The sequence below is a fragment of the Lithohypha guttulata genome, assembly GCF_036872675.1.
Source record: "Lithohypha guttulata strain CCFEE 5908 chromosome Unknown scaffold_3, whole genome shotgun sequence".
NCBI lineage: Eukaryota > Fungi > Ascomycota > Eurotiomycetes > Chaetothyriales > Trichomeriaceae > Lithohypha > Lithohypha guttulata.
Genome location: NW_027042752.1, coordinates 1,275,895 through 1,301,547, shown reverse-complemented (window position 1 = coordinate 1,301,547; position 25,653 = coordinate 1,275,895). Strand labels below are relative to the sequence as shown.

Genomic DNA, 25,653 nt, shown 5'->3' with positions numbered 1-25,653 from the left:
AAGTTATTGAAGTCGGGGTTGATTGGAGTCGGAATGCCTGACCGGGTGAAACTAAATTCGCATTAGTGTCCGTATCGTGCAAATATAGGTAGTTTGTGTAACCCTTGAACAATGCTGCTACCCTCATTGATACTGGCGTCAAGCCGAGGACCGTAGTTGATGAGACCATATTGATTCATCTCCTGCTGAATGTTAGCAATGCAGATTTATCAAGGGACAAACTGACCTGAATCCACTCATAGATGATGGCTCCTGACCAAACATCGGCCATTTCGTTGAACACTACCGCCTGATCGCTAAATGTTCGAGGTGGCACAGTATTGCACTACACGGTCATGGTCAGCACTGCCCATGCGCAGGAATAAGTCCTCTTACTCCGACTTCAGTGAAGAATATTGGCAGGTTGTAGTCCGCGGTCTGATTGAGCAGAACGTCGTAACCAGATTGCTGGAAAGTGCTCTCACCACACCACCGGTATGAGTTCAGGCCATAGAAATCCAATCGTTCGTCAACGTTCGGGCGACAGGCGAGATAATCGGCAAGCATAGGGAGGGCACCAGTATCGGTCGCCGAATAGCCGATAGGAATAGGTCGGTAATTTCTCGATCTGCCATAGGCTCTAAGGTCGGCAGCGGCAGTGAGCAGGTAAGGTGCAGAGCTCGAATCAGTTACTAGGTCATTGTCAGTAGCCACTCTCAATAACGCCAAAATTACTGACCGTCGTTCAGAACCTCGTTACCGACGAAGAAGCCTGCAGTATTGTCGAATTGCTGAAAGTTGTCCATCACTGCTCGATAGAAATCTGACTTGTTCTGGGTCCAGGATGGCCCGTCACCCTGACATGGTCAACAGTGTTCTTGCTGATCAGGATTTCATCTTACCAATCTGACGTAAGTCTTGAAAGAATCGCAATCGACCCAAAGATATATACCATATTGTGCAAATGCATTCATGCAGCCAGTGTGATCAGCTGAGGGATCCACATGGTATACACGAATTGAGTTTGCACCAAGTTCGGCCATCAGAGCAGCATCTCGCTGACATTGTACAGTGTTGATAAGAGGATCATCCTCAATGAGTTGGTAAGCAATGCCTGCTATCGATCAGCAAGGTTGTCGCATAGATGAGGAGATGTGAGCATACCTTTGACGTAGAATTGCTTGCCTTCGCTGTTGAAGAACTTGGTACCAGTAATGCTGATAGTGGGTATAGCATGGACAAGTGCAAGCAGTGCTGCGAGAGCAACGACGAATAAGTTTGAACGAGACATCGTTCTGTGCGAGCACACTCGAGCAGCAAGACTGTGCCGGCTTGTACTCTTGGCTAGGACTGTATCGTGTGTTGAACGAAGTTGTGGTGTAGGACTAGTGCTTGGAAACGAGCAAAACAGATTTTGGCCAAAGAAGTAGCGAAAAGTCGGATTGTAGAGGGAAGCTGCAGAGGGTGGTGACTGCCAGCAACGAGCGACGCGTTAGTTAGTACAAAAGCCTGCCACTGCCTGTTCGATAGTGATGCGGGTACGGGTTCTTTTGGTAATGGAAACCCGTGGAAGGAGTGGCCGCCCAGATTGAGACTGCAGGTATGCGACCAAAGTTGAACGGAAAGGGCTATACAAACACAAGAAGGTATCGATCTACGAGAACGGGTATAGGGACAGCGATGATACAACGTCTTTTTTCAATACTGGCGACGACAACCTCGACTAGAGTCACTGGCTGGAGTCCAAACGCATGTCTGCAAACTAGCCACATCGCGAGAAGACCACACCTGCAGTGAACGCCACTGAACGTGTCGAATCATTTGCTTCACGTTTGCAGGCTCCGTTCGCAATCTGGATTCGTGCAGCAAAAGGTGCATCGGATGGGAGATGAAAGTGTCGACAAACGAAAGTGGAGAGATCAAGAACGCAGGGCTAGAGCTTGGAGGAGCTTCTTAAGCTTGAAAGTATTCCGGATAGTGGATTTTCGACAGGTGAGAACAAGGAATTCAACACCGCCGCGTGCTGCTAGTCTAGAATCTCAGACATCATTATCTCTTGCGGCATGTGCAAGCTCACAGTCCGTAGATCCGCGATAAAGCTCAATGTTGTGAGTAGTTCAATGTGGTATGACCTTACATTGCACAACTGCTCTCAGTCAGATTGTATAATAGGTCAAGTTATGACAAGAAGCCAGCTTTACCTACGTTGGCGAGGCTGGCTACATGACTCGCAGGCTTTCGAGAAGGAAGCTTTTACCAACCAAGCCACCAGATAAAGAAGGCACACGATAAATTTGCATCTATGAAGCATCGCAGTTTAGTGACAAAGACTCAACAATATCGAATTGAAAGCTTCACAGCTGCCAAGACTGGCGCCGGAGAAATTGTTTGAAGCACCAATACAAGTTTAGATGAGTTGATTGTAACACCTCAAAAGATAATTTCATCGCATCCTTCTTCATTAAGGCCATCAATCCATCTGCGCAAATATTACCTGCCAGCGCCATGCTAAATTCTGAAAGTCGTCTGTACATACCATCTCAATTATTAGGTCGCGATCCGGTGCCGGCGGATGACGAACACACCAATCTCTACCCCAACATTGCCAGCTTCATTCTTGCTTTTTCTAAATCCTTCAATTATCTCCCTTGCAAGCATACCTGCCGTCAATTCATTCTTATCTCTTTCACCACCAGGCAGCTTGCCTCCGTCTCGGTGATACTCGACGAGGTCCTGCTTCATTCGTGATTGCTCCTGCTCGACAAACCACGTCATCCATGTATCGCGATCCAGAACTATTTCAGGCCTGTCGCTGTATATCAGCGTGAACTCTGTGCCCGACCGACGAGTGGCTTGTCGAGAGTTCATGGAAATGCAGAAGTCCTGTATCTTGCTCTTCATCTGTTCGAATTCATACATCTTGTCAGTCCCACTCATCCTGCCGAGCCGCTCAGCCGCATTCGTGTTGAGGGCTTTGAGAACCGTCATCTCTCTCAGAAGGGGATCAAGGACAGGGCCGACGTAATGTTTTGAGAAAGTCTTTGCGCCCTTTCCGGTTGGATAGATGAGCAGTAACGACCCTGTGTTAGACGCGAGCTCAGGAAGTCGATCTGCCAGATACGACCGGCAGGAGTTCGCATTGAAGAAATCGTGCGTTTCCTCCAAAGTGGTAGGAGGTATGAATCTTTCCAGCACCACAAGGTTTGCTTCTGCTATCATGATGTGCCTTTGAGGAGGCGCTGCACCGTTATTTGCGGGTACGCGCAGCTCGTGGTGGACCGGCACCTGAGCCGCATGCGTAAAGACTGTTTGGTCGCCGAAATAACTGTCGCCGCTGAAACTTGGAGTAGCTGGAGGACTTTTCGGGAAATCTTCTACAACTTGACCTGGTGAAACAGTCAAGGCATGTGTGATGCTGATGTATCGTGGTTCTGGCAGGATGTTTTGTAAGTGGTCACAAACCATTTCGTAGGTCTTGACACTGCGCTGATCGGATGCATTGGGAGGTAGTACTTGGGAGATGACTTTGGTCGATGTAATTCTGAAGGTCAAGTCAGGCGCTGCGCCTAGGTAGAAGATCAGCTTCAGACATGGAAATCGCAAGGGTTGTACTTACAGGCTGCACCTAAAGCCCGGCGAAACCACACGTCCGAAGCAAAATTGAGGGAGGAAACATAGCCTGCTCGAGTAGTGCTTGCATCGTCTCTAATGGGTACTGATCGCGATCCACCGGGATGTATTGTACCTCTTCCTGGCTGAGACGAGCTAGCAGTATCGGAATCGCTGGGCCCTGGGTGGACTGTGGTAGTATCCGGAGCCCATGATAGGACTTCGATCTCGTGTGGGGGTGTAAGCGGTGTTTGCGAATTGGAGCGAACAAGATGTTGCGAAGACACGGGCTCCGTAGATGTCCTGATCAATTGTGAGTCATGCGAAGTGCCAACCGTGTCGCAGAACTCGGTCGATACAGGACTTGGCAGATTGTGAAGGCGAGAGAGGCTAAGGTCGAAGCCTCGACGATTCGATATAGTTGGAGCCAGCAATGGGAGTGGAAAGCTTCGCGATCTCGATATCGGGTGCTTGTCCAGCAAACGTTGCTCGATATTCTGCAGGATTGTGTGTTCAAGCTGCATGCCCATTTGCTGCACGGCAGAGGAGTTGCTTCGGTCAGGCAAGCGGCTTATCGTACGAACATCACGAGAAACGGCTCTGGATGGGGCATCAGTGTGTTGTCTGAAAGAAGGTTCTCTCTCCGCAACAGCATCTTCTTGATGTGAACGACCTGCAGAATCTGCGGCGGACCAGGGCCTCATTTTTCGTGTAGTGAATGTGAACCTCTAAACACGACCATCCATGAGAAGTCTTCGTGAAACACACAAGCCAAGCGATTGAGTATACGGGGGTCAACAACCACCAATTGCTCACCAGAAAGAAGAAGCTTTGTCAATCAAATCAGAATCAGCCTCAGGTGCCAGTGGTAGATCGGGAGCTATGGAGAGCAAGCAAGAAGAAGACAATGCAACGCATCCGCATGGGCCGAGTTTAGAAGCTGTCGAACATGTGTGGCGCGCAATGAGAGTTGCTAAATTCGCTCAGAAAGCTTGTGGCCGCTACCAACGGAAGATGCTGCAACCTCAGCAGGGTATGGCAGGAGCAACAAATCCGTTAGGCATACTGTTGAAAGGCAGATGCGTCTAGACTCGTAAGGTCCCTTGGCAGACTGCCTATGCGAGTATGGCGGCGCTGACCTAGGCCAGCTAATGTGGACACCCGGGCATCTCCAGAGCTGTGTGGCTTTCGCAAAAAGAGTCTTTAGAACTCTCTCGAGATGACTTGCATAAAATTAGCAAACAAGAGTATTTACAGGTCTTTGCAAGAGCATCTTTAGGGTCTCGGTTAGCTCGGAATACTTACGATGAAAAAGCCACGAATTCGAGCCTCAAAAGTTTCGGAGAGCAGCTGCCTCACCTTTGCGACATAATGTTCGCACGAGCCATTCTGATCTCTGGATATTGAGCAGACGCTCTCAAAAGCGAAAATCTCAACTTCTTTCCAATTCCTCGTTGCTTGTTTAGTATAAGATCGTCAGGTCCACCCCGCGCTTTGTCGATCTGCCGCGATGGACAGACTCCACCGCTGTCTCGATGCCGTTACATATACTGCGGCTAAGGATTAGACTTCCGATTCTTCCCTCTGGAATTATTATTCCTGCTACACTTTGAGATCCTTTGTGCAACGAATATTCTTCGGCCTGAGCACGCACGAGATTATGAGGCACTTCAATGAAGTCCTTGTATGAGCGCACAAACTAATCTGCATGGTCTGACTACGATCCACATAACGCAAAGCCTCAAGGAGAAGATTCAACAGCCTTGCGAAGACTTGAAAGAGCGGACGCTCCGACTGGCAGCTCACAAGTCCTACAACCACCAGACATGGCATAACTGATGGCCAAACCGTGGTTCTGCGATTGTATTCGACTGGATTAACCAGTGCCTAACAAGGTTGACATACAGAATCTGCACACGTCCTCGGGACTTGTATATTCGCCAAGCATGCGACTCGATCCGAGAAAGGACTCGAACGCGGTGACGCTGTACTCTTGGACGCAATACAACCACAACAAGCAATATCTATCGGCTCAGAGAGTCCATCAACGACACGAGTGCTGCGTCGTCTTTTTGATGTTGTTGTTGTAGCCACGCTGATTGTGCTTCCGACACATGTCGACACGACCTTGCTTGAGTACTGTGGTACCGACACAAAATTTACATGCTAAGTTGGTATCTGATTGAACGGTGAGTAAGTCATGATTGCGTATGCCTAAGATCTCTAAAGACGACTTCATGCCTGCTTGCAATAAGAAATACTGGATCGCATGTCGAGCTACCAGGGAGCTTAAGCTGCTGGTTTGCATCTTGCAGTACTATTTGGATCGAACCTTTTTTCTTCTTCCATATTGCTTCCCATGTATGTGTGTGCCTGAGGAATTCAGGCATGCATATCACTCTTGCTGAGGATCCAACCACAGATTAGGTTGTGTAGAACGCGAGTAGTCAACTGCGACGTCCACAGCTGCATTCTTGACCGACCTTGACGTCAAACTCACCACGAACCTCGTGTTGTATAGGCAAGCACACATCTTGCATGTGGCACCCAAGATCAACACGTTGATGCTCTTTGCGCGCCACATAGTCTGGCATTCATCAAAGCCTCTGCGCCCGCTTCATAACATCAACAGCTCCTCTGCCTGGGTGCGCACAGTGTCTCCAGGGCTGTCGTACGACAAGTCAAACTTGTATGGCACATATTCTACTGGCACCAAGCCTGTTTCGAGGCAGAAAACAAACGTGCCACCACACAAAACCATGAATACTTACCTGTCCTCATTGTCGCAGGCGGAGCTGATAGAGCGTTGCAGCAAGCTGGAGCAGCAGCTCGCTGCACAGACGGCAAAGATTACTGAGCTGACCAAAAGGGCCAATGGCAGGACACCGTCATCTGTACCCAAGAAGCCGATGAAAGACTTTGACGCAAGTCGTCATTCAACACGTTTTATAGCCTTGAAATTCTCCTACCTCGGTCATCGATATAACGGCTTCGAGCACGCAAATCGCTGTTTTACCCCATTACCTACCATCGAAGAAGTCCTATGGAAAGCCTTGCGAAAAGCCAGGTTAATCAGTCCACCCGTTCCAGAAGGCGCAGATGCGAGCTTCGAAGTGATTCATGACACGAGAGAAAGAGAGCGAAAATACCACATATACGGCAGATCGCGGCATGGCGATACACAAAACAAGCAACACCTGGATGTCAATTGGGAAGGCTGTCAATACAGTAAGTGTGGCAGAACTGATAGGGGCGTCAGCGCTTTTGGTCAGGTCATTGGAATTCGCGTTAGAAGCAATGCACCTGTTGAGAAGCAGAAGGTCGAGGCTGAGCTCGAGAATGACGGGCACATGGAAGAAAACATGGAAGACGATGAGGTAGATGAAGTTGAGCTTGATGGTGAAGAACGAGCCTTTAATCCTATAGAGGACGAGCTACCCTACGTATACATGCTCAACATGATATTACCACATGATATCAGAATACTAGCATGGTGCCCTCATCCGCCCGAAGGTTTTGATGCCAGGTATTCATGCTTAGAACGTCGTTACAAGTACTTCTTCACAAATCCAGCCTTTTGTCCTACTCCAGGCAGAATAGGTCTGACGCATGCTAGTGGGCAAGCTGCACCAGTAAGAGAAGGTTGGCTGGATATCGACCGGATGAGAGAAGCAGCCAAGAAACTCGAAGGCACTCACGATTATCGCAATCTATGCCAAATCGATGCGAGCAAACAGATGCCCAGTTGTCAGCGGCGGATCAACTTTGCCGACGTTGAAGAGTTTGATGGCGTACCAACAGCGATGTCAACCCATCCTGCATTGAACGCGCATGGCGAAGTCGTGCCTAAGCTGGCATCAGCAAACCATCTTGATGAGGTCGCCGGTCCGAAGGTGTACGCCATTGTTGTGCACGGATCAGCCTTTCTCTGGCATCAAGTACGTTGCATCGCTGCAGTGCTGTTCCTGGTCGGCCAAGGTCTCGAAAATCCCGACATCGTCGACAAATTGCTCGACATCACCCAAAACCCTGGACGCCCTCATTATGCAATGGCTGACGATGCCCCGCTTGTGCTCTGGGACTGTGTCTTCCCATCCGAACAAGAGGGCGATAACGCTGGTCTAGACTGGATATATGCTGGCGACCAGGCCAGTATACCTGGATTGACTGCGAAAGGCGATGGTAAATTTGGCCTGGGAGGTGTTGTAGATGAATTGTGGTCGCAATGGCACGAGGCAAAGCTGAAGGAGGCCCAAATTGGCGGACTCTTGTCTCTTGCAATGGCCCAAGGCGATAATAGTTCGTTGCAACGAGGTGGCTTTCGTGACCCACATTCTGTCAAAGGACGAAGTCAGAAAGTCTACGAAGGTGCAAGTAAAGCGCGACTTGCTGGCCAATATCAGCCATTCATGGAGAGAAGAGCAATGGACTCGCTCGAGGTACTCAACACTAAGTACATGGCATCTGTCAAAGGCGTTCGACGCCTTGCGAAGAGGTCTGAAGCCGAAGGTCAAGACGCTGGTGATTGACGTTGAACGGCTATTTGATATTTGCGTACAGACACTTCCGTGAGCCACGCCACACAACTTCTAGATCGGCTCGTCGAGGTAATAGAGTCTGCTTGGTAGTCAGCACAATATACAAGTTATTCAACGACAATCGAACCGGGAAAACAACTACCACTTCTGAAGCACCTTCAACAATGATAGCAAGGAAGAACCGAACTTCGAAGCCTTTGAAAGCTTCATGTATTACGATGTCCTGAATTTGAGTGGTAGGTATAAATGTCGTTGTTGGAGTCACAAAGTAGTACGAGGAGTTGGTCGATGTCTGTACACCCATCCCCTGCAAGACCAGAAGGCTTTCCTCTGTTCATTGATCAGATCGGTTGAGTAGTCAAGTAGGCGAGTCTACTGACCTGTGTAACTACGCCGCATGCACAAATAGAGAGTAGTCAAGCTTGCGATCAAGAGTAGCCACCACGGTACATTCTGAATGATCGGTTGCAAAAAGGCCCTCAACAAGGTCACTTGTATCACAGCATCAATACTTTGATTTATCCCGGACGAGAAGGTCAATTGTAACTTAGCTATCGTGGCTAGCACAGTATACAATGCTATCACCAGCCGGAATGTATGGCGAAAGACAGTCACTGCTCTGCTGGGCCCACGAGCTCTGCTTGATATCGTGAATTGAACTGCTGTACTTGATGGAGATGAAACGCGCAGATACTGCGATATTTGCTCAGACATGCCTAAATAGCTTCTGGTGTTTCCAATTTTATCCAACCCTCTCAGCACGATGTAGGCTGAGGTGTCAATCAACACTTAAGACGCTCAACCGTGTTTATTGCGAGTACCCCAGTATTAGCTCTTTCATTTCGAAACATAACTACAGTATGTGATAGGTTCAGAACCAGCAGATGTTGCAACTAGATAAACTGGCCGGTTGAGCCTCGTAGTCCCCGGCATCAGAGACGCTTAACACCGCTGAAAGTCTTGCGTCGAAGTCCTTCTCTGAACCTTAATAGTTATTCTTAGCACTCAACAGACCTTCGAAGCACAGCAGAATCGGCCGACCACCTTGGGCCAAAATCAGGCATAAAGTATACTCATTTTCACGCCTATGCTCCATTACCACGACTCGTGTTTTGCAATCAAATACCTGTGCCAGTGATCACAAATCTCAGCTGCCTGATCGCTGCAAGTGATCGCTAGTAAACCATGTCTGATGAAGAGTCTAGACTACCTGCTACCTCAGATAATGTGGACAATGCTGACAAGCAAGTGCAATCGCGAAACAGAGATCGCAGCAGATCTGCGTCACCAATCAATGAGCGTTCACAGAAGAAGCTGAAGCCAAAGCGCAAGGATGCAGGCTTTAAGTGGAAGGAGAAGAGACGAGACGATGATGAAGCCGAACGTGATCAAGGTCTAAAGCGAGGTTATAGAGACCACTACAAGCCAAGAGAAAGAGAGCGGTCAAGATCTCGCTCTCCCAGGCGCCGTAACTACGATGACTACGAGAGTCGAACAGGGGTGGATCGCAACCGTGACCGTGATAGGGAAAGAGACAGAGATTATGAATCAAGACGACGAGACAGAGATCGAGACGATAGACGTGATGACCGATACAAACCGGATGACAGAGATCGTGGACGAGCTAGAGACGGGGACAGACAAGAAAAGAGAGAGAAGCCAGAAAAGAAGAAAGCGGCGCCAGCACCATCTATGCCACAACAAGAGATGATCTTGGTCACGGTGAATGACCGACTCGGCACAAAAAAGCAAATCCCTTGTTTACCCAGTGATACAGTCAAGGACTTCAAGTCTGTGGTTGCTATGATGATCGGTCGGCGGCCTCATGAGATTCTGCTGAAGAGGCAAAGCGAGCGACCATTCAAGGACTTCTTGACACTGCAAGATTATGGTATCAGTAACAACGTGCAGCTAGACCTTGAAGTCGATACGGGTGACTGAGAGAGCAGCATACGTGCAAATTTCCAGAGCAGACCGCCAATCTGACGAGCTTTCGTTACCTAGATGAGCAGCCAGAGCTCAACGGCAGGTAGGTCAGCATCCTGATGTACGTGACGTTCTGCCAAAATCGACAGGACATCGACAGCAGGGACGAGCTGTCATGACCCATATACGACGAATGCTGAGGTTAGCCTTGTCTTGTTGCTCTTCCACGTCTCGAAGCACTACTTTTTGACTGAAGCCAAACATGCCTTGCAGGTACGCCAATAGTTCTTCCAGCACAAGTAGCCTACATCTGTCCAAAACATGTGTATCAAGGTTTGAGCGAGGTTCACTTAGGTATGTTGGTAGATGCCAGCCTTTTGACAAAGGTGCACACTCTTGCAGCTTTAGCATGCATTCAACTTCTGTGTTAAAAGGTAGTGCTCAGAGGGACGCGCCGAAGTACGTGGGGGTTCTCTTCACACAGCCCTATTGCAAGAGAATATCTTTCTAACCCTACCTTGCGTGCACCAGTCATCGTTAACGACGGGGTATGATTGCACTGACCACCTCAGCTGCGGCCTGCAGCACCGTCGCGAAACAACAGCATGATCTAGATAGATCCAGAGCACGCACTGGATGTTTGCAGGCCCGACAACCTCTATACATCAAGAGTCTATAGTCTCAATTGAGATAATCAGGCAGGAATGGTTTTGTTGGCTGTACCGTCGTTCAGCAACACGGCCATGTGGCTACTGACCACAACCTATCCAAATCCATGCTCCTGCGGATAGCATTTTTTGGCACACAATCTCAAAAGCGTTCTTAGGATCTCATGCTGAACTTCCACGAAGCTCAAAATTTGGTGCACCAGTATTCATTTATGGTCGATAGTGTACCTACCAACATGGCCGTAGAACAGTCGTTTACCAAGATATAACCAGCTTTGCATAGGTAAAATCTGCTGATTCAATACCTTTGGCAGCCAAACCATCAGTCTAAGTACAATGCACGTAATATGGGAAGTGCTCAAGTGTAAAAGATCCAAGAAGCTCAGGTACACAATTGAATTGGTTTGTCTCGAGACGGGTGCTCCAAGAACACGAGTTCATGTGGAGAACTTCAACTCTGACGCAAACGTGACTTCACGTGGTTGGGTTTCTCCTCTGCCTCACATCTTGAGCTTCCTCTGTCTCTGTTCTTCCTTCAACATTCGTCTCGTTCATGTCTGTTCTACCTCACTCTGTGCTTCAAATTACAAGTCTTCGACGTTGACGTGACAAGATGAAGCTGGAGGAGCAGTCACACATCTCTCCTCATTGATCAACTGTCTCGCTGGCGTCCTTCTGTTCGCCAGTCGCGACTCTACCGAGTCCTGTCTCCGCAATGCTCACCAAGTTCTCAATACTCATTGCGATGGCTGCCTCGTGAATTACAGTGAAGATATGGTCGACATTGAATTTTTTCCACGCCATGTCGTCGTTGCTGCCATTGGCGATAGACCGCAAAAGCCAATCAAGTGCTTCGCTAACACCCTCTCCAGTGACATCGAGGTTGAGAACGATAGACTTGCCGTATGGTTCATGATCCGCAACGGTGATGCCGGGCCAGAGCATCTTCGCATGTGCCTCAGGGAATTGCTCATACACAACTGTCCGAGTTGTGTCGGTATCAGGTGACTTGTGGATTATCTTGATGTAGGGACCTGAGAGGTATCTATTGACTTTAGCAAGGTTGAGACTTCGAGATTGAGTTGACTTACTGTTTGCGCTCGGTGTCAGAGAGTGCGACTACTTCGTCCAATTTGTTTTGGTTGAAGCCTGACATCTTTGAGGTATGTGAGTATATATGCTAACTGTATTCTTGTCGGTTCCTATCGATCAATTGAGATGCGACGAGGATGCTAACTTTTCGATCTCTGTGTATACCGGTCTATAAGGGTGACCGGGCAAGAGAGATTGATGGAGGAAAATGGTCCAGCTTTTATGTGCGAAGAAGCTTGCTGGATACTGGTTAACACTTCTCACCAAACACAATTCTTGCTACGAACACAACCAGTCAATGAACACAATCGTTCAGTGCAGGAGGAGTGTGTCCTCTGACACTCGCAATTGCCATCACGGTTGCGGAAGCCATGCTACTACATAGGAGGAGCCACCAGTACAAAGGAAAGAGGAGAATCTTTCTCGAACTGTCACGCTCTCAATTGGGGCAGGAGATTAAAGGAGCAAGAGAGGTCGCATTTACCAATTCTTTCACCACGTAGGACCTGTTTATGGAGCCACGATGAGCAGAAGAGCAGACACGGAAAATTGTCGAAGCATCTGGAAGTTTACACCTCTCTTTCTCTGGATGTCCAATATGCTGCACGGGAGTCGAGATATCAGACATCCATTCTGGATTGCACAGCTCAAGCGAAGAGTCAATGGACAGACACTACAACAGGACAAGGTTTCTTTAGATTTCATGTTCGACAATCAGCCTCCTGCCTCTATCGATTCCCCCTTATCTTGGCGAAGGCATCATACGGCAGTAAGAAGGCCTTTGCTTTCGACGAAACTCTGTTCCCCAGCACCTACCAAACAGTGCTAGACCTTTGAAAGGCCATGGTACCGACGACCAAACTCTATTCCTTGACGCTCATGCTGGCGTCCAGTTGCTCGCCTCGAGCGAGTCGGTCAAGGCAGGCGAGTACAACCTCAACCACTTTCTCAATCCCCATCTGCTCACCAACATTCCCCAGAATACTTGCGATTTTGTTTGGTCTCCACTTGAATAAAGACAGGTCGTCAGAATAGCCTCGATCAATGCAGCGTTGAATCCACTTCAGTATCTCGGCGAGGTCCTCTTGGTCAACAGCTTCCTCCCACACAACTGCCCGTCCATAGATGTCGAGGTCTTCGGTCTTGACGCCTGGCCAGAGTTCTTTCAAAGGTCGTTCGGAGAACTTCTCGACGAGTACAGTTCTGGTAGAGTCGCTTGTGGCAGGATATAGAACCTTGACGAACGGTACAGACTTGTACCTGTAATGGTCAGTAAGGTACCAAAGACATTCAGCTAAAGATTTCTCTCTGTTGTCGTTCGAGAGGATCCATTCTGACGATCTGCTCGAACTTGGCGTTGTCGAATCGCATGTTGAACCTTGGCCTAATATTCTTGATATGATATCATATACTGGTGGTTGTGAAAGTGTCTGATCCTTCTTGTCAGTCAAATTATACCAAAAGAAATGATCGACTAATACTTATGATGTGGTACGATCGATCTTTGTGTGGTGTAGATGGAAATCTTCGGTCTAGTGAGGTATGAATCTATGGGTGGAAAGAGTACATGAGGAGATCGAGAAAGAAAAAAATCGAGCCTTTTATGCACAAACAATTCCCCGACAAGCAGTTGACACTTCATCTTCCTCTCAACAAACACAACTAGTTGTTCTAACTCTGTCAACACAATTACCTGTTTTGAAATTGGTGCTGATCAATGTGTGAGAGACGCGGTGCTCGAGAGACCAACAAACACCGCACAGATCTCTGGACAGCCATTTTCAAAGACTTTCACAGGACACTTCAGACAGCAACAATCAAAGTCTGGGAAGCAAAGACTGTGGGCCGAACGGATACCCATAGTTCGATGGAGGAGTTTCGGTGTGAAAAGGGACTTACTTCAGCAAGCAAAGCACAACAAGCAGTTGATACGCCGTGAATAGGCTCGAATCAATGCACCCAGATATCTGCCTGTCTATGGCTGCGATTGACTGAGGATGTCATCAGGTATTTTGTTTTGAATGGGTTTTGGCTTGAGAGATACCATAGCTTCTTCAGGTTATTGACACATATGGCTGCTCCGCCAGCATTCTGATTCTCAGCAACGAAGAAGGAAAACTTCCAAACGCAAAGCAAGATGAAACTATACACATGCACTGACGCCACCATCTGCAGAATGGTAATAACGTCCGACGTGCAACCCAAGATCTATCAACACGACCACACGCACAATGTATGAGCAGTCCTCAATTGTATATGCATTTCCTCCTGCATTCTCTGGTTCGTCCCGCTAACTCGATAGGACATGTTCCTTCTAGGTTTTCAACAGCCTATCACACGATCTTCTATCTCCTTAAAGCTCACTTAGTCCTCCAACAAATCTTATGGAGTGTCTTCGGTATTGGCAGGTTGTGCTGACTCTAAGTTCTCAATTAGCTTCTCCATTTCGAAGATATCAGCCACGGTTCTCATGCGTCGCAGAGTCCTTCGTCGGGAAGAGGTATAGCTTGCAAGATCATCAAATCGTCCATTGATGACGCACACCAAAGTCCACTGCAGGACATCCTGAAAACCCTGCACACCAGCGTTGAACTCGAACAATACCGCTCGACCTAAATCTTCGTCGCCAATCCGGCACTCTGGCCAAAGCTCGGTGATGAGGCGCTCGGGATAGTGATAGCAGGCGATGGTCTCTGCATTCCTGTAACTGACGCGGTGCAAGATTTTGATGTATGGACCTTGTTGATAGCTGTAAAAGTTAGTGGGAGCAGGGAGAAAGAGGGTTTAGCGTACAGTTGTCGATCAGTAGGACCGGTCACAAGTGACTCGAATCTTACATTGTCGAATGTGACGAGAGTCGCAGGGGATGTCGCCATCGTGAGAGGAGGTATGCTATCGAAAAGCTACTCAAACGGCAGCGGCAGAAGTTTGGCTGAACTCCTCCAAGGGATTGAATATGAGAATGTGTACATGATTCAAGAAGAAAATATCTAGGACAGGCTGTCTGAAACCTGGCGATGAAGTTCAGAAGCTCACTTGGTAGTGACGAGGCTTGGAGATTGTGCAAACACATGCGGAAAGTGCTTGTTGGTGATTTTGGAACCAGCACGGAACATGAAGGGATCGGTTTCCAAGTGGCAGTGACATTTCTCGACCCTCGTCCAAGCTTGATATCACGGCAAGTACAACATCAGAAGCCTAGGCTTCCTATGCAGGAAAAAAGAAAGAATTGGTGTGGAATGAAGTCTCGGGATGCAATTAAAAGGCCAATCAGTTTTTGAGTGAAGGCTCAGAGTGCAACGAATTGAGGAACGGTGCTCGTAGTTGGGAAGAGGCATTGACTGAAGTAACAGCCGTGTAGGCTATTCATTTTCTCTGTTGGAAGGTGCGAAGGACTACAGGGTGTTTACCCAGAAAGAGTGGTCGATGTCATGGAACGAGCATAGTGCAAATTGGTCAATCTGGTGTTTGTCACCTGCACCTTCACTAAGATCGGATTTCACGAACGCTTCGCGTGGCTCCAGCACAACAGCAACCACGATGCCACTGGCGTCTGTACACATGACAAAGGCACTTTGCTGTTGAGTACGTTGATCGAGCGACCCTGCTTACAACGATGCCTTCAATCAAACAGATTGAACGCGCTCAGGTCAAAGATAGAAATAGGTAAGCAGCGACTTTGCAAAATCCCAAGTACCTGGCATTAACTAACGCCACATCCTACAAAGCATACTTGGCCTCCTACACATACAAATTGCTCATGTACACCCCGAAGACTCCCATCCTGTGCGCTACGACCTTGATCGCGAGGAACTCGTGATTGAGAATTATCCAATATTGTTGGCAGACAAGATTGTCCCTTTCCTGGAACCGGGCCAAGTTGAAGACATACTTGCAGGACACCTGGTGAGACCATGTTCCAAGAGAGGCCCCTACCGCAAACGCACTCCTGCTGTACAAGTACCAGCAAACGAAAGAGTACCCACAACTCGGCTGTCGCCTGATATCAGCATAGAGCCGGAGACTACCGACAAAGCTGTTCGCGATCACTCTCATCTACTTCGAGAGTCAGCTTCGCCAGATCCGCTGGCAGGACCCTTGAAAGAGAACATTCCACCTGCGTCTATTCAAAGAAATAAAGGATCTCTTCCCACGTCGCCAGGTAGTTTCTCTCGTATTCGGAAAGACGTAGGGCACACTCGCACACCTGCCAAAGACGAGTCTGCTTCACCTCAATTAGCACCATCGGCTGTGGCTTCCACATCTTCAGTCCCCTTAATATCAACAACGAACGCAGAACGACCAAGAACAACTCCATCTCAACCAGCCGTAGCATCTGTTCGTAAACGAGGAAGAGGAGGACCAGGAAGTCGAGGCGGCCGAGGAGCATACAGAAAATTTCGAGCCCAGTCCCACAAACAACACCGAAAGAATTCACAATCCGAGCCACAATCAGCGCCAGAAGCTCATATACAATCAGGATCCGAACGACAAAGTCCTCAACCGTTCCTGCCCCCCACACGACGTGCCCGCGCTCCTCCAAAACTCATCTCCTTCAACCCCATCCCTCGATCCATCGAATCCTCCCAGCCAAAGCCAACCCTCGTTCTCCGGCACCACATTGACGCAGATAAGCTTCGAGACGTCTTCATATGGTGTCTCAAATGTCTCGAAGCTAAACGACTAGTTGATTTGACAGAGGCACTACAACTGCGGTATCATAACATCAGCAGAACAAGAGAATTAAAAGAAGTCGCTATCCTGCTGAAGGTAGACTCATTGAGAAGCACCTGCGACAAATTGCTGGATGTATGGGCAGGCGAAGAAGTGGTGAAGGAAGAGTATCGTCTCGTTGAGTCTGTGGACGCACAGAAGCAAACATTATTTGAAAGTGATCATTCTGACAGTAGAGCTGGGAAATACCCAACGCCGGAAAGTCAGGCTAATGGCAGTGAGTACACCAGCAGGAAAAGAAAGAGGAAATCGCCGCAACAAAAGGAAAATGTTCGTGTGCTTGCAGTCAGGAGCCGAAGTAGTTGTTTAAGCGAGGACTCGGAAATAGACATTACTTAGCTTCTTGTCTCTAGCTCTAGCTCAGCGAGTGCTGACTGTCTGCAAATCAAGGTTGCCCTGCTAATGTATCGCTCTCAACCAAATCCCAATATATTGCCAAGTTGCACCGCCATGTCTAGCCCATAGCCCGGGTATCATATGCGTAAATGTTCAGCATCAAAGTGTCCTGCAAGTCGCTCGCTTTCCATACTGCAGCTGCCGGCTGTGTGTTCCGTATCAGATTGCAGCTGCTGGTTGTGTGTTCCTTTCCAAAGTTTCGTGCACGCTGATGCTAGCATGCACTTCAAGCACAATACTCGAAGCCAACCACAGTCATCCAGCAAGTAGGTAGCAACTAGTCATCCTCGTCTGGCGCTTCATCGTCTCCGCTACCATCTGCACCACCCTCGTCCATGCCCTCAGCGGTCACTGGCGCACCATCGTCCCGTTTTCTGTGCGAAACGACTTTCCAGCCACTAGCTCTTCTGACGTATTCGCTCATCGGGAAGTAGTGGTCATTCTTCTTCATCGTTACGACCCAAGGGACGTTGTCGAATGTGACACAGCGTAGTCTGAAATACGTGTTGTCGGGCACTTTGCTCACTTCCCGAACAAAAGCGTCGAGGTCAAGTGTTCGGACGCCATTGACGTGGGTGATGAAATTCGTAGGTGCGAGACCATATTGGTAAGCAGGAGAGCCTCTGCTCCTGGCTGAGACGTAGATGTCGGAGTGGAGTTTGGATATCTGTTGACGAACCGCATGATGAGGACGCTGTAGGACTGCACCACAGAAGATGACAACACGAGATGTTTCGAGGTCGCTAGTGGGAATGGTTGGCACTCTCAGACGAACTTCTTCGCCTTTCCGAACGACGAGAGCGTCGAGGTATGGTTTGTCGTACATTACGTCGAAATCGGACACTTTAGTAATGAGTTTATCGTTGAGAGTGAGTATGATATCTGCTTCTTGAAGCTGTTGTCCATCAGGCTGGCCGACATATGGAGCACAATCTACCTTTCGGACTGTGAAAAGCTGGTGACGGCTAGGATTCGCCTGTGTCACTTTCTTTATCCACTCATTAGATACTCCCATAATACGGCATTGAGCCATTTGTATGACATATGACTCCATGTTCAGGATTCTCAGGTTGGGTATATGTCCACTTCGAATCTGTTGCAGAATAGGTAGAATCATACTCGTGCTCAGACCAAGGTGATATTCGGTGTCGCGACTACTGTTCTGACTACGCTCTCCCATGTAGGTGAGCCAGAAAGCTTGTACAATGCCGTCAGATCCTATCAAGACGCCAGAGGAGCACTGCGTAGAAAGGCCGGTGTCAACTGTGATGGCATCCAGATTGACTGCTCGGTATCTTGGGGCTGCAGCATTGGCTGGGATACCAACAGCTGTAATATCCGTCACGACCGTCTTTGCAACAACCACTCTGTGGTTTTGATTAAAGCCGACGAAAATCGTGTCTTGGCCTTGTTTGACTGGTTTCTCGGATAATTTGGCGCTCTGTACTGGAGCGTCTACCAGAGACGGGTCGTATTGAACGATTGTGTAATTAGTGAGAGGATGCATGAAGGATACCTTGCCTTCAATTTGTACTGAATCTGCGATTGTGATGGTGATGTCACATAGATCGTAGGGGACGATAGCTCTGGAGACTAACACAAGGCCCTTTTCTGCATCGATTACCACCCCAAAGCCTGTTCGTCTCTGCAGAAGTTAGCAAGTTTGTATCAGCATAGCGCGCCAGCACAAAGAACTTACAGCTTGGGGATAGCCATCGATCTTGACAGGCATATAACAGGTTATCTTCACGAAAGAACGAACGATTTCCGCAGCAGCTGCTTCAGTAACGCCGTCGAGCTCGATGAAATCTGCTGATCTTCTCACAGGTGATTCAGCGGGTAACGGCTTTCCAAGAGTCTTGAAATCCCACAATCCAGTTTCGTCATTCCGGACGAGGAGGCGCATCTGCTTGTGCCAGTGGCGGTCGACGTAGATAATACTTGTGGTTTTGGTGTGTAAATCTCTGATGTGGCGATAGGATACGACAACGCGAGCTTTGTCTGGGATAGCTTGCACGACTTGAATGAAGGTGTCTAGATCAGGTGTTGGCTTGTTGTCGATCATGTCGATGAGCCAGCCTGCCAGCGCGTTCTCCATCTTAAAGGAACCGGCTGCCTCACAGACGAAAACGCCCTTGCAAGCAATTCCGTGAAGTCGAGCTTGTTGATACGATAGGTTGTGGAAGCTACCTCCTGCGACAGTGACCATTCGATCAGGTGTGATGGTATGTAGATCACCGACATTGATTTCGACGTCGTGGTCCTCGCCCTCACGTTGTACCAAAAGATTAATTTTACCACCGACACTCGAATCTAATATGGCGTCAAGTTCGATAAAAGAGGTCAATAGCTCGCCATTGGCTTTGATCAGAATGTCGCCTTCTTGGATCTTTTCGTACGCAGGACCCTCAGGCAAAACCATCTCGGCGACTAGCATGTTATTGTCTTTAGGATAGGCTTTGCGCATTGCAGTTTCCCAGTTGTCGGTCAGGCCTAACCGTCTGCAGTCGTCGTAGGTTTTGAAGACCCATTGAGTCTGAACGGTACCACGAGATATCAAATCTTTCTGCTGCAGACATTGCAAAGCTCTCAGAGGGCGATCCAGTGGTAGAAAGAAGTCAGTGGCGGCTCCGTCCGTTCGACCTCCAGCCTGCAGGGCAATAGCATTTCCAGCCAGGTTGACAACAGGAGAACCTGATGAACCTCCCGTCGCAGCCGCAGCGGCCTGGATATAATTTGTGTTGAAGTCACTATAGCCCTCACCGTAGTCAGGAGCGTTTCTGTCCAGACGAGAAATGACACCTGACAAGATACTCAATTTCTCACCCGCATCATTGCCCACCACTCTGACCTCAACCCCAACTTTTGCCGAATCTGGTTGTAACTTGAGCTCGCTCACCTTCATGTGGCGTATGGTTTGCGGATCGAACTTAAGGATGCCGAAGTCGTGGACTGGGTCGCGGTAGACAGGACGTACATCGCACTCTTCGTGGTTGTCAAAAATGCAATAACCCCAGAAGGGGCCAGCACAAGCAACGTGCCTGTTTGTCAAGATATAGCCTCTTTCCGCGTCTACCACGAAACCTGTAGCCTGCGAGGCGAACGACAAGTCTGAGTCGAAAGAGCAAGTCTGACAGAAATGTATTGACACCACACTCTTGATAACTCTTTCGATAGTGGCCTGCCACTCTGGCGAGTCTCCAGCAGTAGGCAGTCCCGTAATTACAGGTACATTCTGCAGCTGGACAGATTGACCTATATCGTAGACTGAGCCATTCTGAGGAGTGGCATCGCCTGGAGTTGCCGCGCCGTTGACCACATCCAGTTTGGGTTGTTTCTTTGGTCTCTCATGAACAGCACTTGGGCTTGTCCTTCGCTTTGCTCCATTACTTGCTTCGACGCCATTGCTTGACATCTTTCGTGTGCGATCAAGGCCAGTAGTGGAAGGTCGAGTCGACACTCGCAAGGACGACTTGGAGAGTGGAGGACGAGAAAGGAAGTGGACAGGTTGACTGCAGGCGTTTGGGTTTCTGAAGCTTAATATACTCGAGCACAAAGGTCGAATTGAGGCAGTAGTGAAATGCCTTGGTGAACTAGTGGCAGCAGTTGCGGCTGCGATTGAGCGAGGCGAGACACGTGCAGGTTGGACTTGAAAAGAATGTGAAGATAAAAGTGAATTACAAAGTCTAGTGAGAAACGGCTTGCCTGCTTTCAAAGGCAAGAACAAGGATGGCATATATAGAAGGCGCAACAGACTAGAAATGCATCAAAGTGAGCGACGCAGTTGACTGCATTGCCAGACACCTTTAGTTGTAACTTCCTTCTTTCGTTGGTTCGATCTCGCATATGGTCGCTTCTGGTATGGTGTAGATCTGCAGGCACCACCGATGGAGCTAGCTCTCAGGCAATAAGCGCTGCTTATGCAAATCTTCTCTCAAACATTCTGTACATTTTCAATTCCTTCCCTCCCTGTCTATATCTGCAGTTCTTTCTCATAGATCCAACACATAAGCTTCATCAAACACATTTCGTACAATCAATCCTCCTGTGCTCAATGACTGCGTCTCTTTGTGCGACTCTATGCCGGAGGTGACATGTAGATGCTGGATGCAACCGGCAATCTTGATTTTGAACCACTACTTGAAGCTCAACCATACAGACATGTGCCTGCTACTTGGGACCGATCCTGGCTCTGATCGCGCGGCTTCCAACTCATCCTAGTTTGAGAGTTGTCCTCGATCTTACGACCTCGGTCTTGAGCATGGCTCCCTTCGAAAACACCGTCGATTACCAAATCTTTGCTCGAGGGTCACTTGGAATCATGCCGATTGTGCCGCTGCTGCTTTTGCCGCCTGCGCTTGCGCTGTCGCCACAGCTATGGCCTTGTTAACCGGTGTGTGATTCGCTTCTGGGAACAGGGCCTTTAGCTTTTGGTAGAGAGGGTGCACTGAAGTGAGATGTGTAGGTGGTACCATAATCGCGGGACCAACTGGTCGGGATCCTGTTGCCTTTTTAGTTGCGTCTGCGATCGCTGCTAGATACGCTAAATTTGCTTGCAACCTTCTCATACAGTCAGCGTATTCTTGGGTCGCTGCTTGCTTCTTGGAGGCATCTGAAGGGCTATTCGCGCCGGTGTTCATGTTCTCGGTCGTAGGCGATGATGGCGATGGCTGACTACCCGCCTTGCCTTGTGCTTGTAATATGGTAACCTCTTGTATGAGATGCGCATTGATTTCCAGTAATGTGGAGACACGCTCTTCTTCTCTTGCAGCCGATTGAGTATTTAGTTGAGCTGACGCCTGTTGTGGTGGATTGCGTACGCCAGCCTGGCTCATCTGGGCATGAGTAGGGCTTTGCTGTAGCATGTTCATATTCATGTTCATGTTCACATTCGCACCCATATTAGACATCACGTTCATGTTTTGCTGCATGATTCCCGGTGTCTGCCGTTGGGAAGATGGCGTATGAGGCACATTTCCTTGCGATAGCACAGATTGCGAACGTTGATGCAGGTTGGCAGGAGATTGTCTAAGAGGTTGTCCTGGGTAGATTAGCTACAGTCTTTGTTGGCGCATCTATCTGATTGGACTCACCTTGAGCTAGTCCAAGATTGTCGCGGCTCTGCGGTCGGACAAAGCCGCCGACCTGTTGTTGTTGTTGTTGCTGCTGCTGCTGCTGTTGTTGCTGCTGTTGATATAGTTGAGGAGGAATCTGGCCTTGAAATTGCTGGTTGAATTGCGGTGGTCTCTGCGGCGTGTTCGGAAACTGTTGGAAGTGGTTCTGGCTCTGATTAAAGTCGGCAGCAAATTGAGCCATGGCCTCGGGTTGGCTCATGGGTTGAGTATGACCATAGCCATAGGCGTGCTGATGCTGCGCGAAAGAGGGGTTCTGGATGTTCATCATTCTGGTTCAGCTAGATGCCTGATTGGACTCTCGTAGTTCCCCGGTCGTGCTTGGACAAGCCACTGCCACGTTCCTGCACCTTGCCAGGCCTAGACAGGGAATGGTGGTTCGAGCAGTCCCAGGAGACTATGGAAGTGGGCAACGGCGTGGAGCAGGGCGACCAGTCGAGAACAGGCGCTACGCTGCGTTTGTCCTGTTTCGGGTATGAAGATCACGAGTATATTCTCGCGTGTGACGGACTCAGAAGCCTTCTGCACGAAACGGCACAATTCCAAGCAAAAATGATGCCGTTTCAGAGCGAGCTCGTGGTCGAGTTCATTTTACCCTTGGCGCTAGCACACATCAAGCGGAGCCGCTTGTTTGATGGGTCACAGTCTGCCGGCTGAAGCCTCCTCGAATCGCACATCAGTTCTCAAGTCCCCATTTTCAGCCACTAATAAAACATTGGTTGCTTTCGCGAGAGCTTCTTCTCAACTCATATGGTCAAATTATTTTTACTGTTGACAATCTTGTCTTACCAAAAAGTATGTGAACGCAGAGAAAGCTAGATTACACTTTCGAGGAAGATGTCACGACAGGTCAGGTCGTGTAAACTATGAAGAGTAAATTTTAGATCGACTCTGATCCACATGGCTTGGACACAACAGTGCCGACGCTAAATAGAGCCAGGCATGGCGTGCTACGCTTGGTCACCATCATGCAGACATCCATCTTCTGTTCGCCAAACTTCGCTTGCTCTCGACTTGTCGGCTGGCTGCCGCATCGCATCTACTTGTTTCTCTTCCTTTTGACCTCTTGAAGCCATTGACCACCAGGAGGAACAACATATATTCTCACCATTCCATCAAGCACTTCCACCTTGTCGTTCGATAAGATTTCGAGGAGTGACACCTTCTTGCCAAGCTTTACCATTCCACCAGAAATCGTATCCATGTAACACTCGACTGTGCTGACCTTGTACTCGCCTTTTGCGTCCCAGGGCAAAGGCAGCATATAGCTCAGATGCTGGTAAATGGCGTCTTTCTCTGAAAATGCTTTGATAAAATCTGACTGGTTATGTGTTGGGTAAAGGAACATGGTTGGGAACTCAAGAGTGCTCTCAGGTGACAACGGGTCTGGCACGAGTCTAAGCTCTGCATCAGCCATCTCTGGTGCGCCTTTGCGCGAGAAGCGGACTGTAATGTTTCGCGCTCTAATAGCTGCCACCAAGGTCAATTTTTCTCGTCGCTTACGATCCAGCTCGTCCTTGCGCTTGCGATCTTGCTCTTCTTTGACTCTGGATCGCTTCTGAATCTTCTCCAGCAATACTTTCATGACTTGATTATCCTGGTCAAGCTTGAGACCTCTGTAACATACGTCAAGTGCTTCGTACACCTTATCCAGCGCAAATAGTGCTGAAGCAGAGCGATAATGAGCCTTGACATTATGAGGGTTGATTTTCAGTACCGAGCTGCAGTCGAGAGTGGTCGAGCGATAGTTCTCTGCTACCAGTTAGTACAACTGCTACATCTCTTGTCGCTGTACCGTACTCAGCTCGAGATTGCACCGAGCTCGATTGCTATGAAGCTGCTCCAGTAGCAGTGTGCTCCTTTTGTCCTCCTCGACTGGATCCTCTGGCTTGTCCCATTTCACCTCGTCGACTTTGTTGGTTAGCACCGCAATACCTTTGGTATAGAACTCTTTTGCATCGGACCACTTCCTTTCTTGCACGCATTCGTTGCCTTGCTCTTTGAAATTCTGAGCGGCTTCTGACCTTGTGCCTTCATATTGAAACGCTTTGAGCGCCTCTAGTACCACGTTGTCTTCGTCTGCATTACCTCAGCTCGCAGTCCGTGCATAGTATAATGGTCGAGTTCGCATACTTCCAGCGTCGTCTAGACTTGTCATGAAAAGAGGTGTTTTGCTGAGATCTGACAATGCTTCGTCAAAGGACTTATCCGAAAAGCCTCCCCGAGCTACTGCACGATCATACAAATCTTCCAGATCACCGTCCTCCGGCTGTGAACCCGAAGTCTTTTTTACGTTGTTCTCGTTGACATCGTCGTTAAGCTCTTCAAGTCGCACCATCTTGGTCGTTACGATAGTGTATCACAGCATTGACCTGTTTCAACGGTACAGAAGTTTGCGAAGAAATCTGCTAACCAGAACGACTGAATTGACATCATACGCAGTCTGTCCATTTGTGGTTAGCTTCTACGCGCAATTTTAGTGTTGTTTAGCTCGTATGCACATCGATATGAAATTTGTGTCCATTCACAAGCAGATCGACTGAGTAAATTCTCGATGAGCCAGCAATCATCGCTCAAAGAAACCACCATCTATGACATCCTCGTCGTCCGAGGTCTCTATTGCCTGGTGTTGTCCTTTTTTGTCGCCAGCTAGATGCTGTGATGGCAGCTTGCGTTTCCGTCTATCTAGTTTCTCAGCAGAACGACCTGCTGAATGCTGGACATTGTTGTCCTCGTCGGACATCACTCTCTTTTCTTTCGTACTTCCGTCGCGAAGAGCCTCTAGCTGAGATTGACCCTGAGCCATCAGCTCTCTTACCACATGCCACATCTCTGGCTTCCGTGTGGCAGGGTCTTGTGACACGTTCTCCTCCTCCTCGTCACCTTGTGTCTTTGGTACGAATACTGAAACATACTTCTGGTCAAGCGGCGCATATATAGCATAATTGCGACTGACCTCCATTTCATGTATCTTCTTGCTCAGCTCTTCGTCCTCGCCCTCCGCTTGTGCTTGCTTGCGTAACTGCTTCAATCTCTTCTCGGCTTTCTGTCTCTCGATGAACCTAACATAATGGTATTTTTCGAGCACCTTCTTGGCCTGCTTCTTCTGTTGCGCTTTTCCTTGGTCGTGTAGTAGAGCTGCCAGCTCTCGTTCCTTCTCCTGCCGAATTGTGCTGGGCAAACTGCTACGAGCGAGCAGCTTGCGAAGGGAATGGATTCGTGAAGATCGATTCTTCTTTCGTTCCTGCTTCGTGTGTTTAGTCGGGGCTCGTAACGATCCTCTCTGTATTCCTTTGTCGTCTGAACCATCGTCTGTCTCTTCGCTACTTCTCCTCAGCTTCTTAGCTGGACCTGCTGCATCGTTGTCTCGCTGTCTCTTCCGAGATATGGTCGCACTCTTCTGGACAGACATGTGTGCATCAACCTCACTTCTCAGAATTGAAGTTACCCTTTTTGATTGGATCAACCCGACGTAGCAATAAACCACGGCAGACCGAAGTTGTGAAAGTATGACCCTGATCGCGTTGATCTCTCCGCCTTGAAACACTGGACGAGGTTGAATTGTGTCGCAGTATTTTC

The 25,653-nt window shown here is 48.7% G+C and overlaps 11 protein-coding genes across 11 annotated transcripts; 2 read left to right on the top strand and 9 right to left on the bottom strand.

Moving 5' to 3' along the window:
- Positions 1–62: 62 nt before the first annotated feature.
- On the bottom strand, positions 63–1,270 carry LTR64_004255 (uncharacterized protein; the record flags this gene model as incomplete). The annotated part of the gene is made up of 6 exons (XM_064898602.1): positions 63–182; positions 227–325; positions 376–671; positions 719–836; positions 882–1,093; positions 1,144–1,270. The coding sequence occupies 6 exons, from the start codon at positions 1,268–1,270 to the stop codon at positions 63–65; spliced, it is 972 nt and encodes a 323-aa protein (XP_064754559.1).
- A 1,256-nt stretch (positions 1,271–2,526) lies between these two features.
- LTR64_004254 (uncharacterized protein) lies at positions 2,527–4,292 on the bottom strand (the record flags this gene model as incomplete). The annotated part of the gene is made up of 2 exons (XM_064898601.1): positions 2,527–3,545; positions 3,596–4,292. 2 exons carry the CDS (start codon positions 4,290–4,292, stop codon positions 2,527–2,529), a joined length of 1,716 nt encoding a protein of 571 aa, XP_064754558.1.
- A 2,055-nt stretch (positions 4,293–6,347) lies between these two features.
- Positions 6,348–8,117, top strand: DEG1 (pseudouridine synthase deg1; the record flags this gene model as incomplete). Its single annotated transcript, XM_064898600.1, has 1 exon — positions 6,348–8,117. The coding sequence occupies one exon, from the start codon at positions 6,348–6,350 to the stop codon at positions 8,115–8,117; it is 1,770 nt and encodes a 589-aa protein (XP_064754557.1).
- Positions 8,118–9,311: 1,194 nt separating this feature from the next.
- LTR64_004252 (uncharacterized protein) lies at positions 9,312–10,067 on the top strand (the record flags this gene model as incomplete). The annotated part of the gene is made up of 1 exon (XM_064898599.1): positions 9,312–10,067. One exon carries the CDS (start codon positions 9,312–9,314, stop codon positions 10,065–10,067), a length of 756 nt encoding a protein of 251 aa, XP_064754556.1.
- Positions 10,068–11,365: 1,298 nt separating this feature from the next.
- LTR64_004251 (uncharacterized protein) lies at positions 11,366–11,876 on the bottom strand (the record flags this gene model as incomplete). The annotated part of the gene is made up of 2 exons (XM_064898598.1): positions 11,366–11,765; positions 11,812–11,876. 2 exons carry the CDS (start codon positions 11,874–11,876, stop codon positions 11,366–11,368), a joined length of 465 nt encoding a protein of 154 aa, XP_064754555.1.
- Positions 11,877–12,675: 799 nt separating this feature from the next.
- LTR64_004250 (uncharacterized protein) lies at positions 12,676–13,183 on the bottom strand (the record flags this gene model as incomplete). Its single annotated transcript, XM_064898597.1, has 2 exons — positions 12,676–13,072; positions 13,164–13,183. The coding sequence occupies 2 exons, from the start codon at positions 13,181–13,183 to the stop codon at positions 12,676–12,678; spliced, it is 417 nt and encodes a 138-aa protein (XP_064754554.1).
- Positions 13,184–14,194: 1,011 nt separating this feature from the next.
- Positions 14,195–14,688, bottom strand: LTR64_004249 (uncharacterized protein; the record flags this gene model as incomplete). The annotated part of the gene is made up of 2 exons (XM_064898596.1): positions 14,195–14,561; positions 14,606–14,688. 2 exons carry the CDS (start codon positions 14,686–14,688, stop codon positions 14,195–14,197), a joined length of 450 nt encoding a protein of 149 aa, XP_064754553.1.
- A 2,531-nt stretch (positions 14,689–17,219) lies between these two features.
- Positions 17,220–20,357, bottom strand: LTR64_004248 (uncharacterized protein; the record flags this gene model as incomplete). Its single annotated transcript, XM_064898595.1, has 2 exons — positions 17,220–18,587; positions 18,642–20,357. 2 exons carry the CDS (start codon positions 20,355–20,357, stop codon positions 17,220–17,222), a joined length of 3,084 nt encoding a protein of 1,027 aa, XP_064754552.1.
- Positions 20,358–21,261: 904 nt separating this feature from the next.
- Positions 21,262–22,345, bottom strand: LTR64_004247 (uncharacterized protein; the record flags this gene model as incomplete). Its single annotated transcript, XM_064898594.1, has 2 exons — positions 21,262–21,983; positions 22,036–22,345. 2 exons carry the CDS (start codon positions 22,343–22,345, stop codon positions 21,262–21,264), a joined length of 1,032 nt encoding a protein of 343 aa, XP_064754551.1.
- Positions 22,346–23,113: 768 nt separating this feature from the next.
- CNS1 (HSP70/90 co-chaperone) lies at positions 23,114–24,412 on the bottom strand (the record flags this gene model as incomplete). The annotated part of the gene is made up of 3 exons (XM_064898593.1): positions 23,114–23,826; positions 23,875–24,153; positions 24,208–24,412. The coding sequence occupies 3 exons, from the start codon at positions 24,410–24,412 to the stop codon at positions 23,114–23,116; spliced, it is 1,197 nt and encodes a 398-aa protein (XP_064754550.1).
- Positions 24,413–24,640: 228 nt separating this feature from the next.
- Positions 24,641–25,486, bottom strand: efg1 (rRNA-processing protein efg1; the record flags this gene model as incomplete). The annotated part of the gene is made up of 1 exon (XM_064898592.1): positions 24,641–25,486. The coding sequence occupies one exon, from the start codon at positions 25,484–25,486 to the stop codon at positions 24,641–24,643; it is 846 nt and encodes a 281-aa protein (XP_064754549.1).
- Positions 25,487–25,653: the final 167 nt, after the last annotated feature.